Here is a 13,437-nt window from a genome sequence, read left to right as displayed (position 1 = left end):
TTTATTGAATGAAGGAGAAGCGAAGGCAAGGAGTGTAAAGTTAAAGTCTGTCTTTATTGCTTGGTGCCGTCAAGCAAGGCGTCAAGTCAAGCGAAAGCCAAGCAAAGACGCCCTTGACTGAATTCCGAACGCGCGCTCCGCCGCTTATGTACACACCGCCCGCGTTCGAGGGAGAGGAGTACGGGGGAGAGACGCGCATGCGCACACTTCCGTACACAAGCGCGCGAACTTTCCACGCACCCACCACGCCGTTATCTCGTGTACACGCCCTGCCGCCGTTACTGTTGAGCGCGACGCAGCGCACGGGTAGCTACGACGCATGCGCGCACAGACGCGCTCCCCCCGCACCGCCGCAGCTGTTGTTGAGAGCGACGGAGCGCACGGGGTACACGCGCTCCTCCCGCACCGCCGCACCTGTTGTTGAGAGCGAGGAGGGTACGGGGGAGAGACGCGCACCTGCGCCTCGACTCGACGCGCATGCGCAGTGAGCGTGTGGACGGCGCCGACATCGACGAGTGACATCGCGAGCCTAAGAAATGCTCCGCATTTAAAAAAAGGAGACTCCGGCGCAAGGCGCCTGCCAAGGCCTTTGTGCAGCTGCGTAGGCGGAGCCATGCCTCGCCAAGCTATGACGTCATCGCGCGCGCCGGCACCGCTCGACCACGGCCCCTCGAACAAGCGCACGCAAGGCGTGCGTTTGATCGAGGGGCCGTGGCTCGACCTTCGAGAACACTGCCCAGCGTTCCTGGCGTGATGTCTCGCGGGCTCTTCTCCGCGTCAGTTCACGTGCGTGTGCACCTCGAGTGGGAAGCACAGAAAAGCTGGCGCTCAGATGCCGAGTCCGCGAATCCGGTTGCCGCCGGTTCTAGAGCGTCGCGGTCCACTTTGGGAGAGATGTGAAAGCCTGCGGGCAGAATGATCCGGGTCTGCCAGTCATGCAGAACTTTCAGCCGCTAGTTCGGAAATCCATGTTAGGTGCAGTAGCCGTGTCTCTTGACGAAGGGAGACAGAAGAAGAGCGTCACTCCCGAAGAGTAAGATGTGCGGCGCGAAAGCCGCCGCGCCGCTACGCGAGAACGGAAGCGGCGGCGAAACGTCCGCGAGTTACGAGCTCGCGTACATTGTACATACTGTAATGACCAAGTGATCATTGCTCTTTGGGGGGCTAACGACAACACCACGGGTAAAACTTGAACGAGTCTCGAAGCATAACCACGCATAAACTTAGCGGCCAGCTCTGCTGCTCTGCTGTTTCTTCAGCCTTGCACCACCAGTGCAAGCTGCACCAATTTTTTTACCCTCCCTCAAGCGCATTACTGAAGTTCTGCAGTTGCGCGCGGGATATGACAAAATTCGCGCGCTTGCGCTGCTTGCGCCAAAAGTGATGTCAACGTCATTGTGACGTCACGCCACTTTTTTTAAAATTGTAAATATTTGTTGCAGTTTCAGTAAATTTTTGTGTACAAATAGCTTTTTTGGGTATTTAACAACTTTTAAGACACAGTATTGCGTGCTCCGCTTTTTGTGCACAAAGCCAGTGGCAGCCGGTTTGTCACCAACTGCGTAAGCATATAAACAACTTCAGTTGCTCCACTGCGACGCCGAAAAGTCGGCTTTGTAAAGGCTCATGCTGCAGAGACGCATTAGGAGGCGCACTGTCGTCTACGACGCAGTTTTTGTTCGCGACGTGTTTTGCACTTGTGAACGGCTCATACATGCGCAAAGCAGTAGCCCTAAGTATTAGTTGTTTGTTTATTATTATTATTTAGCTAAGTATAAAGTAAGTTTATTTTTGTGACTTTGCGGCGCTGCTATCGTATGCACAATAGGCGCCATCTTTTGCATCTGGTAAGCTATTAATCTTGGAAACCTAAAAGCGCACTATTTGGGTTTGATCTCCGTTGCAGTTTAGGCGGTTTGAGCATGGCTTGAGGCTGATTGTGGCCTGCGCCAGTTTCCTTCATGCAGTTCACGCATTGGATGCGTGCCGTCAATACGGTACTGTGCTCCTCAGTCCGCCTTCGTTCGGGCGATCTTATGCAATTTTCATTTGAAGCCGACTGTGTGAACCACGACTGAGCTCTCACTTTGACGTGTGTGAACCTTTGCAGCTCCTGCTGCTTTATGCCTGCTATGTGGCGTAAAACTCGTATGCAATGGCAGCTCTTCGGTATGTCACGAATGAAAATAGGAAGCAATTTGTTTACGTTTGCGATGCCAACGTAACCGCGAAGCGAGTCGTAGCCAGTGGGTTCGACACCGTGGATAATTGCAGCAAACGTGTAGCAAAGCTCGCAGTGAGGTAAGGCCTTGTAACATGTGAAACAAACTTATTTATGCCACTCATGGCAGTATTGTTTGTGTGTTGCTCACTGTTGACTTCGTAGACGAAGGAGATGGCTTGTACTGTCGACACGTACGTGGTGTGCATTGTTAGAAATTGGTGCGATAGGTTGTGCCAGCTAACAATACCAGCACTGGTAGTTTGTAGCTTCACGTCGCAGCCGATGCACTTAGAAATGCTCACCTAGGGCTTGTAGGCGCCTCATCGTGGTAGCGAAGGAGCTAATAGGCAAAAAAATGCAGACAGTAGGAGTCCCTAAGTAGCTCGCGCTCAGGGCCTACGACATTTACACTTTTTTGAAGTTCCGCGACTTTACAAACCTGTCCCACTAAAATTCCGACTTTCGCGGTAGTGTCGGGAACGTGAACAGTTTGTGGGTAATAACAAGGGCGTCAAAACCGTTTTTCTTCCCTTAGGAAGCGCCGATTCTGGGCCATCGACTGCCGCATCATCGCATCACTTATTGCTGGCTACTTCCGTTGCATCATGTCTGAGGCTGATCTCTGCCGTGGGGACCTCCCCGCCGCCGCTCCATGTTTGTCAGCTCCGAGAGTTGAGAGTCCCGAGCAAGCCTCCAGGGATTCCAGCTCAAGCCCCCACCGGGCTGTGGACAAGGTTTCGTGCCAAGATGGGGCCCGCATTCACCTGGCCACTCCTACGAAACGCCGTTACGAGACACATTCCACTGACTCTGCAGAAAAATGTGGCCCACGGCCAAAGCTGTCCAAGCTTTCTCTAGCATATGTGCAGAGGGGAAGTCACAACGGGACACTGCCAGTGTTGCCTAGTGTGCCAAGTGACAACCCTGCCAAAGAGACTGGTGTTCGTGTGGTTCCGAGCAACGTGTCTGCCAGAGATACTGGTGTTCCCGTGGTGTTGGGCGACATGTGTGCCAACGAGACTGCTGTGCCCGTTGTGTTGAGCGACAGGTCTTCCGGACAGACTGCTGTGAGTGAAGAGCTAAGCACCCCTTCAGTCAACACATGCGAGTCTGTGGCGGAGTCCACTGCTTCTCCAGGAACTACACCTGAAAAGAGTTCTGCAACTCCAGACGGAACAGGCCGTGCTCGCTCACCACATGATTCGAGTGGGAGTGCACTGGCCGGGTGTGTTGGTTCTGTTCAGAAGCAAGCGGCCAGTGTAGCATCGCGCCTTCCCACTGCTTTTGCCAACTGGTCTCCCTCCCCTCTCCTCAGTTCCAAGCTCGCAAACCGTGCCCCCAAAGAAAGGGCTAGGAGCCCCATATCCATACCAAGCATTTCGTCAACAAGTGTGCTGGGACAACCTGGAGATGCTGCACACTCAAGTGCCACTGCCAAAGAGGACGCTGCACTGGTGTGGTGCAAGTGTGGCTTTGGTCCGGTCGACAGAGTGGCCTTCGATGCACACTCGGTGGCCACCCATGTGACCCCGTTCTGCCACGGCTGCAATCTCTGCGGAGAAAAGTTTGCAGCACGCAAGGACCTCAAGTGCCACTTTTCTGTGCACTCGGAAGTGCGTGAATCTCATGCGGAGAACGATTCAAGGCTGGTAGAAGGTGTCGCTGGCCAAAGCGAATCTCGTGCGCCAAATGCGAGTAACTCGCCCCTGGGTGCAGGTTTGTCATCGCCAGTGGGTCGTGTTGCGGGAGCGACTGACGACACTGACCCCAGTGATTCCAAAACGGGCAAGTCGCACTGGTTGTTGAGGCCGGACCTCGATGGTTCTCTTGCCATGATTCGTTTTTTCAAGTGCGTCATTGGCCAGTGCAGGTTCACGGCTGACCTGCCGGCCGACTTTGCCGGCCACCTTTCGTCGCACAAACTGGCGGAGATGGGTGACCTTGTGTGCATCTACTGCGGCCAGACCTTCGACGCCATTGCAACGCTGGTGCAGCACATGGAGCGCATCCACAGGAACCTCACCTTCCAGTGCAGCCACTGCCTGTACAGGTCTGCGCTGCCGATTCACAACTACCTGCACCACGCGTGGTGGCACCGTCTGCAGAAGCGGGAGTTCTACATCTGCAAGAACCCGGGCCTGCACACCGGCGGGGTGGGCCTGCCCACGCAGCACGTCAGCCTCACCCACTACTGGTGCAGCATCACAAACTGCGACTTCAAAAGCTTCAATCCCGAGGTCTTTGACTGGCATTTGAGGGCAGCACACCCCAAGACCAAGAACTACTCGTGCTACAACTGCGAGGAGCGCGTGAACAGCCCGCAGGCGCTGTTGCAGCACTGCGTCAAGCACGACATGGACGTGGTGCAGTGTGGGGTCTGCCACCATTCGGAGCCGTCGTACAAGAAAATGTTGCGGCACCTGTGCGAGTGCCACCCAGACAGTCCGCTTGAGATTTCCTTCCGAACTGGCGGACAGGCAGCGGAATTTGAGAAGTACGTCAGGAAGCTTCAAGGCAGCTTTGAGCTGAGTGCGGGGGACGTCCCCGATTCTGCCGACTCCAGCTCCGATGTGGACGGCCTGCCAGTGTTGACGCCACAGAGCTTGTACAGTCGCCGTGAGCCCGAAGAGGTCGTGTGGACAGGCCGCTCGTCAGTCAAGACCTGTCCTTTCTGCTCCCACAGGCTGGTGTCGCTGGAAGACATCACGGAACACTGCGTCATCGCCCACCAGATCCGCCTCGGAATCTCTGCGATTCTGGACCTCATGCTGAAGGCAAAGCACGTGAGCACGGAAACGGACGAATCGTTGCGCTGTCCCTTCTGCGACGTTGCGCCGAGCGACAAGGATGAACTGGAGCGGCACATGTTTGAAGAGTTTGAGTACGCACCCATGCAGTGTGAGGCCTGCGGCTACTCCACAGTGAGCAGGGAGGGCCTCAAGGAGCACTTCCGTGTGGGCCATCCTCAGAGGCGACCCACATACACGGTGCGCAGGCACGACGACTTTGAATCCTGGGTGGCGGGTTTCGTCGCAGCGCAGGAAGCTCGCCGCACGGTTCTGGAGAAGCCGTACCAGTGTTTGCAGTGCGCAGAGAGGCACCGTTGCACTAAGGAGTTGAGAATGCACCTCTACGCTCACCTCCAGTACTTCCCACACCACTGCACCATCTGCGAAAAGTGTTTCACCAGCCAGCAAGATGTTGAGGAACACCAGCGCACGCTGCACGCGGTCACCGACGTGTACTCAATCGAAGAAGTTCGATTTGAAAACAAGGAAGTGAAGATTGATGACTTTATAGACGAAGCCACGGCAAAGCTGAGGGCTGTTGTGGAGAGTCCTCCTGGCAGGCAGTGCATGTGGATGGGTTGTCCGTACAGCTCGTCCAATTCGGCCGAGCTCATCGCTCACATGAAAGCACACATGGAGCAGCGCAACGTGTGCACCACGTGTCAGTTCAGCTCGTACTGCGACGACGTCCTTGCTTGGCATAGCAGGCAGCACAGCCCTGTGTCAAGCAGCACTGAAGTCCTCCCAAACTTCCCCGTGGTGGCGAGCTCCATGCAGAAGGCTAAGTCGCGAGCCTACGCGTGCTGCTGGTGCAGCTTCAGAGCTCCCACCTCCATGGAGATTCGCACGCACTGCAAGGTTACACATCCCGGCAAGGCAGTCAAACTGGTGGCCCCAAAGCGGAAGGACTTCCACGCCCCCGTAGCCAGAAGGATGCCGAGTACAGACACCAGAAGGCGAGAAGACACCACTAACGAGGGGATCAGAACCAGAGGGGTGAACGAGATGATGGATGTGGGTGAACAGCGCAATGTTCTTACGCCAACCGCACGAGGCAGCGTTGTGCGCCAACGACAGCCTGTGTACTCTACCTCAAGGGGGAACCTATCGCAACTTGCCGACCGCACACTGGCAGTGCAGCAGTTCAAGTGCAGACAGTGCAACTTTCTCGCATCATCGCCACGTCTGCGTCATTTGCATGAGAGCATCTTCCACGTGGGCGGCATGGTCTTTTCTACCCCGGGGTTGAACGTCTTCAGCGCAGTCTCCAGACTCCTGGGGTCTCCTGCAGAAGACCCCTCTGGGAGGCAAGACCAGGGTCCAGCCGTTGTTGGCGGGCCCAGCCCGTCTCCTCGGTCGGCGCCCCGGTTGGCCAGAGGCGAAAGCACATGCAGGGCGTGCTTCAAGCACTTCTCATCAAGGCTGCTGCTGTTCCACCACCTGGCGGTTGTACACCATGTGTACGGCGTGTGTGACACGTGCGGCACCAACCTGATGAACAGGACGAACGCCCAGTTGCACATCAGTGTGAAGCACTTACCACAACAAGCCACGTTCACTGTGCTTCGTTCCAAGGAACCTCCTGCCGCGCCACTGCCAGCCGCAGCCATTTCCGGGGATGCGAGGTCGCCTCCCTTGTCTAGTGTGCCCTCTACAGTGACGAAAAGTGGAAACATCTGTGTGATCCCACTGGACGGTTGTGACGAGCCTGTGCCTTTCAGTGTGTACGCCCAGCAGCACAATGTCAATCCTCAGGTGTGCTTGAAGGATATTGCAAAGCAGCTCCACTGTCTTATGTGACGTGTTCCACAGTCCCGGCAGCTTGCCATCATCATCTTCTCCCCCCCCCAAATCGACGCGTACCATGGCCAAGTTGAAGAGAACGGGTAGAAGCACAGAACCCTGGGGAACACCCCTATCCTACTCCCTCTTACCCAGTCCCATTCAAAAGACCTTGTTTTCCACTTAGTTTTAATGTTCATTTAGTCATGCCATGACTGTTGTCCCTTTAGAGTGCAGCTATTGGCAAGGCTACTTTATGCACCCATATACCCCTTGCATTTCTTTTGTGTTTGTTTGTGCTTGTTTTGTTAATGCACAAATTTTATGTAAGAACTTACCAATTCCAGTATTCATTGCGTTATGAGTCATGACTTGCACCATTAGTAATGGCCGAGCCGTCATTGGCAAGGCTGCATTACACACCTATTGCTGTTGTAATTGGCAGTACTCTTGCAGTTTTTTCGTGTTTGTTTGCATAGGTTTGTGAAAGCACAAATCATACGTAAAAACTGACAAGGTGGAGGAGCTTTTGTGTTAATAAACAGTTGCTCATCAGGAATTGGTTTTGATGCACATTCCTTTTTCACAAGCCGTCGCTGGCACAGGGCACCTTGAGCAATCTTGGTGACAGTGAGCGGCGACACCGCATTACATTACCCCCGTACTTACCCTGTAAGCAACCATGGCTAGCAGTTTTAAATTTTAAGGGTTAATATTACCCGGTTCGCTTCCTTTACTTAACAGAATACCCTGGCTGGACTATCAGTAGCCTGTGACGCGTGGAACGTACTTCAATTTGATCTCATTTATCGCCCTGAAAAAGCAGCACGCGGAGCGGCACGCAGCAAATGGACATCAGCGCGACATCACTCCATGGTAGGGAAAAGAAAAGGTGTAGTCGTGTGCCTCCAACGCTCGTAAGAGACTTGTGACTTCACTTCACATGCGTGGCCCAGCGACGCGTTGATGAATTGATGCATGTAGCCAGACAGGCATAACCACTGCACATAAAGGCATAGAGTTTCTTAGTAAGTATACTAGAGAGGAAACTGCACCTGGGGATCCATGTCGTCGGGGGGGGTTATCAGAAGACCACAGCTTGTCTTGGGCTTGGCATGACAATGGGATTCTTCAACGGGTTGGATTTGCTTTCGTTACTATGCATTAACACCAGGGTGTCGAACCGGAATTTTTTCGGGTTAGATTCAAGTTCAACCCTTTCAGGTTCGGTTCCGGGGCACCATCTCATTCTGGTTCGAACCGGTTCAAATGGGTTCAAGTGGGTTCTAAGAAAAAAAAAAGGCGTGTTTTTTCTATTAACTCTTTTGTGCTTGGTTTTAGTTTCTTTGTCACATCAGTATAAAAATGGAGTGATAATGTAGGTTTCTTTGTGCCAATGTTTTGTCTTGGCCAACTTAAAGGACCCTGCTAGACATTTTTCAACTTTTTTCTAAATCTTGAGTGCTTGCAGAACGTAGTCATCCGACACATCTAGTACCTAGATTAAGAGGTTGCAAAGTACTTTAGCCAAAAGTTGCAGCTCTGTGCCCATCAGATGACTGCTAAACTTGCTCAAGATATTTTTCTTTCCTTCCCGGTCTTGTCGTTCTTCGGACGCTGGAATGACGCCATTACGGCAATTCATAAGGCAGGAAACCCCGGTAGGCCTATTGTTTCCGTCATAGGTACGGTTACTGAACTTATCTCCCAATTTGTAGATTCACTACTTAACCAAATCCCGCCTTGTCTTCCATCTTATATTAAGGATACCAACCACTTCCTGTCCGATATTGTCGACTTTTCTGTACCCCCTGGTTCGCTTCTGGTTACATTAGATGTGGCATCTTTATACACGAACATCCCGCATGCAGGTGGAATAAGCGCAGTACTCCACTCCTATAATGAGTCGGTGTGCGATAAATCAATTGACAGCTCCACTTTGAGAACCCTTTTAAGATTGGTCCTAGAGTTAAACAACTTTGAATTTAATGGAGTTCATTACCTCCAAATTAATGGCACCTCGATGGGTACACCCATCGGCCCCACGTACGCAAACATTTTTATGGGCGTACTTGAAAATGAATTTCTGGCAAGCCGTTCCCTACGACCGACCTACTACAAGCACTTCTTCCCCTCTTTTTTTTTTTCACCTCACTATGTTCACCCCCATCTGAAGTAGCAAGCCCCGCCGTTTGTGGGGCTAACCTCTTCAGGGTTCATTAAAGTTTTCTCTCTCTAAAAGCAAATCTAAAGCGCCTACTGGATGCCGCCCATGCAACAAACTGCGCTGCAAGGTCTGCAGCCAAATGACAACCACAATATGAGCTAGCAGCACTGCGTCAAATTTCAGCATGAAGATAACTGGGAATTATTCTTGCGACACGAGCAACGCGGTTTATCTCCTTCAGTGCGATATTTGCAATATGCAGTACGTTGGCGAAACCCAAACACCCTTCAGGAAAAGGTTCAACAACCACAAGGCCCACATATCAACACTCCCTCACCTTCCAATGTCAAAGCATGCCAACGTCACGGGCCACTCATTTGACCATATAAAAGCCACGATACTCGAGTCTGGCTTTCGAACCCATCATGATAGGGAAGTTCGCGAGTCATTTCTGATCTTTAAATTCAATACTATTGCACGTGGCCTAAATGAAAGTGCAGGAAAGCTAAGTTGCTTGCATTAGTGACGGCATTCTGTGCTACTGACTGTTCATCATGCCCTCATTTTTTCTGCGTATTTGTGCTTGTCATTGCTGGCTTTTTATACTGCACGGGTCAGACCCACCATTATGTTGTTTTTATCAAACGGAGCGCCGCACATAAATTTTTATTTTTTATTTTTTTATTATCTTACTTGATTTTGATCGTTTCTGCCCTCACGTGACCTTGCAACAGACGCCTTTTATGATTCGTGACAACGACCGCCACTGTTATTCTGACGAAGGCCGGTCCCTCGGCCGAAACGTTATACCATTCCTCTTTCGACGTGTGTCTTTCTGTTTCTTGATATTTGCCGGTGTCCAAGAAACTTTTATCCTTGCACTATATATATATATATATATACAGTATAGATATTTTAAAAACCCTTAAATATATATAAAATATGCATTCAACAATTAGTCATTCACTTCAGAGTGAGATGTCAATCTTACGCTAGAAACAACATAACAATGCAATACATGCCTAAAGAAAGACATTTTATAGCATTCAGGTGGTTGTCACATAACTTTCCGGCTATTTTGTGCGTAACTAAAGTTCCTGATTGGTCCAGAAGGTGAACGGTGTAAAATTTCCAAATGCCAAGGACCCCAGAGATATCATGGTTGGTCCAACCCTCTAATCCCCTTAACTGACCCGGTAATTCTTCTAATCTAATAAACACAGTCCCACTAATTCACATTCGCTCATCCACTCATCTCACTAATCCATCCCAGTCTACCCGCTAGTCCACATTAATCAACTTTAATCCATGCACCCTTTAATTTTAGGGCTGAGCAGATTCAAGATAGCGTGAAAATGCTGTCGCATCTACTTTAAAAGTGGAAACGAGAAGGCCCCATTTTTTTTTAAATTCTCATTTTCTCTTGGAGCAGTATCCAAGGGACACAACAGCACTGTACAAGAAAAAGTGCCGGTGACGTAGAGAACTGGGGGTGTTGGTTTCTCGCTGCTGCTTGTATATAACTGCCCATTCAAAATAAAATAAGTGGAAGATATGAATTTTTCGTTGATGGTGTTCCTGAAGACCTTCACAAGGGGCAGGGAAGCATTCTAATTAAAAACACTTTGAAAATTTTACACAGTATTAAACACCATGCAGATAGAAACCATGAAAAATATTCTATGATATGTTGCTTTGGACTATATGTCTTAATTTAATTTATTTTAAATGCAAAAGATAAATGGGGGAGGTGGGCAGTACCTAACGTGATCCTGATAGTAGATACAGGCAACTTTACATTAAATTGAGGGTAATATTGAGAAGAGAACCTGATGGGCCTTGGGAGCTGCAGGCTATGCAAAATATTTCGTGGTGCTGTCCGGCAAGTGGTAAGAATATATTCAGACACCGTAATAGAAAACTACAAATTACAGGGCACCATAATAGAAAACTAGAAATTACAGTATTGAAGCCCCAGAACCGGTTGGGAACGGTTCTTTCAATTCATTCCGGTTCGGGTTCAGTTCCAAGATGGCAGAAAAAATACAGTTCTGGTTCAGTTCCGGTTCCGGGCAAAAATTTGGGTTCGGTTCCGGTTTTCGGTTCAGTTCCAGTTCCGGTTCGACACCCTGATTAACATGTCTACGAGCTACAACATAGCCGAAATCGACCCTGTTCTGTGATAGCAGTGAGCCGTGACAACCGCGTGTTTGGTGAAGGAGCAGGCAGTGCGTGACTGTACCTAATGTTGGTCATGCTGGAGTCTATGGAATGAATTTGTGTCGATGGAATGAGTCGATGGAATGAAAGTTGTAGCTGACAAAAAAAAAACACACATACCTTGCTACTCCTGAGTAATGTGTACAACACTGCTCAAACGGCCTTGTCTTTATTCTAACCTGTGCATGCGTCTACCTGAAATAAGCAGAAATAAGTAACACGTAAAACTGCTGGCATACACGTCCCTCATCAGGCCAAAACTGGAATACGCCTCAGCTATATGGAGTCCGCTTCAAAATTACCTAATCAATGACCTTGATTCAATTCAAAATCGCTCAGCCCGATTCATACATTCGTGGTATTCTTTTGACATTAGTGTTTCATCCTTAATAAAAGCCCAATCTGGATTACAGCCACTTTCCCTTTCCATAGCCACGGTTTTCCTGTTTCACAAGCTGTTTCATTTGCCCCTCCATACATCATCCCCCCTGACGTACATTTCGCACCGCACCAGCAACAGTTACCCGTTACTGCGCTAGAACTGCTACCTTCTCCGCGTCCTTCTTTCCCCATGCTGTGAAGGACTGGAACCAGGGATTTATACACCCCCCCCAACACCCCCCTAACACCCCCCCAGAAGGATTTCGACACCCCCCCGCCATAAAGCTTCCACAACAAAAAGCACCATGCCCAGGTATTTATACACCCCCCCCCTCCCCCAGGAGGGTTTCGACACCCCCCCAAAATCGTAATTCTGGATAAACCCCTGACTGGAACGACCTCCCAAACCATGTCGCCACAATCACCTGCCCACCAACTTTCATCAAAAATGTAACCAGTCATCTCTGTCAGTGAGACCTTGTGGCAATGTTCTTATACCCATTATATCCACCCCAATGTAGCAATGTTTTTACACCTTGTAGGTATACCCGCCCATTATGTAGCAAATGATCTTCATATCTTGTGTATCAACGACTTATGTGGCAAACGTTCTTTATACTCTGTATATCCACCACTTATGTAGTACCCCCTTGTAGGGTCTGTAAGGAAGTAAAATGTGATGATGATATGATGAAAGCGGCAGCGCCGTTGTCTACATTCTGGTGGTTTCGGGCGCATTTCAATTGTGAATGATGCCATGCTCATCACGGCCTGTTGTTGTAGCATTCAATTTACGCGAGCATCAGCGCGCTGCCCGATATTCCAACAGCCAAGATTTTCGCGAGTCGAGCACGGGCGCCCACGCAAGGAAGGCGTCTGGGTAACGTCCTGATAATGAAGGTCGAGACAAACAAATTGTTTAGGTGGCGCACATGGAAAGACGTTCGTCATTGATTTTGAAGCCGACAACTCAGCCTGCTAGTCTGCACACTGTGTGGTGTGTCTTCTTTCTGTTTGTCCTGTCCTTTTTGCGCGCTTTTATTTGCATCATGTCAGACCAACTAGCTTGTCAGATTGCTTTGATGTAACTTACGGCCATATATCCAAAACCCACGCATATGCTATGGGCACAGTACCGGTGCCTGCCACGAACGACTATAGCGTGTGCCAGGTGTGCAGCACATGACCATCCCACCGAAAACTGCCAAATTAATTAACTTAAGTGCACCGACTTTGAACATTGCCACCCAGCCTACTCCCAATCGTAAATAAGCAACCTCCAAGTTGTGCAACATCACTTGCCAAGAAGCGTGAAGAAAGTTCGCTATGTTTTCTTAAAGGTGCAGCTCAGTGACTACGGGTCTCAGTGGCGACCCAGCACAGTGATGCTGACCTCCCGTAAAGTTGCTGTGCAAACAGCCTTCCCTGAGGCATTTACCCCAAGGAGCCCGATTCGTGTCGCCAACCCCAAAGAGCCCTGATGAGGTGATGTGGACCCACTGCTGCCGGTGGTATCCGAAAATGACACCTAACTGCTGACCATGCAAAAAAAAAAATCAGCTCCAAGAATAAGCGTGTTAAACGCAAAAAATTGGCACATGCTTGTATACCTGGATTGCTCATTTCCTTTTAAACCTAAAATATGCAGCAAAACATTTTCTAGTGGAACTGTGGAGGCCCGATTGAGAACTTGGACAACAATGAAATCTTCACACGTTACCAGCCCAACCTGTTATGTTTTCAGGAAATACATGTGAACACCCAACAAACGAACTCCCTTAGACAATACATGGTTTTTAGAAAACACTGAGTCGACTGCAGTCAATCTTCTGGAGGTGTAGCTTTAGTTGCTAAAGGAATGGGGCCATGTCAGC

The 13,437-nt window shown here is 50.1% G+C and overlaps 1 protein-coding gene across 4 annotated transcripts; it reads left to right on the top strand.

Moving 5' to 3' along the window:
* Positions 1 to 1,695: 1,695 nt before the first annotated feature.
* LOC144149811 (uncharacterized) lies at positions 1,696 to 7,354 on the top strand. 4 transcript variants are annotated; one of them, XM_077681462.1, is made up of 2 exons: positions 1,696 to 1,847; positions 2,760 to 7,354. In XM_077681462.1, the coding sequence occupies exon 2, from the start codon at positions 2,830 to 2,832 to the stop codon at positions 6,811 to 6,813; it is 3,984 nt and encodes a 1,327-aa protein (XP_077537588.1). In that variant the 5' UTR covers positions 1,696 to 1,847; positions 2,760 to 2,829; the 3' UTR covers positions 6,814 to 7,354. The 4 variants fall into 4 exon arrangements, with proteins under 4 accessions (XP_077537588.1, XP_077537586.1, XP_077537587.1 ...); XM_077681460.1 differs by lacking the exon at positions 1,696 to 1,847 and adding an exon at positions 1,870 to 1,997; XM_077681461.1 differs by lacking the exon at positions 1,696 to 1,847 and adding an exon at positions 1,947 to 2,092.
* The last annotated feature ends 6,083 nt before the right edge of the window (positions 7,355 to 13,437 follow it).

The sequence above is a fragment of the Haemaphysalis longicornis genome, unplaced genomic scaffold (genome assembly GCF_048455015.1).
Source record: "Haemaphysalis longicornis isolate Haplotype H1 unplaced genomic scaffold, Haemaphysalis longicornis Haplotype H1 scaffold_8, whole genome shotgun sequence".
Classification (NCBI taxonomy): domain Eukaryota; kingdom Metazoa; phylum Arthropoda; class Arachnida; order Ixodida; family Ixodidae; genus Haemaphysalis; species Haemaphysalis longicornis.
Note: the sequence above shows the minus strand (reverse complement) of the source record. Positions and strands in the feature narration are given on the sequence as shown.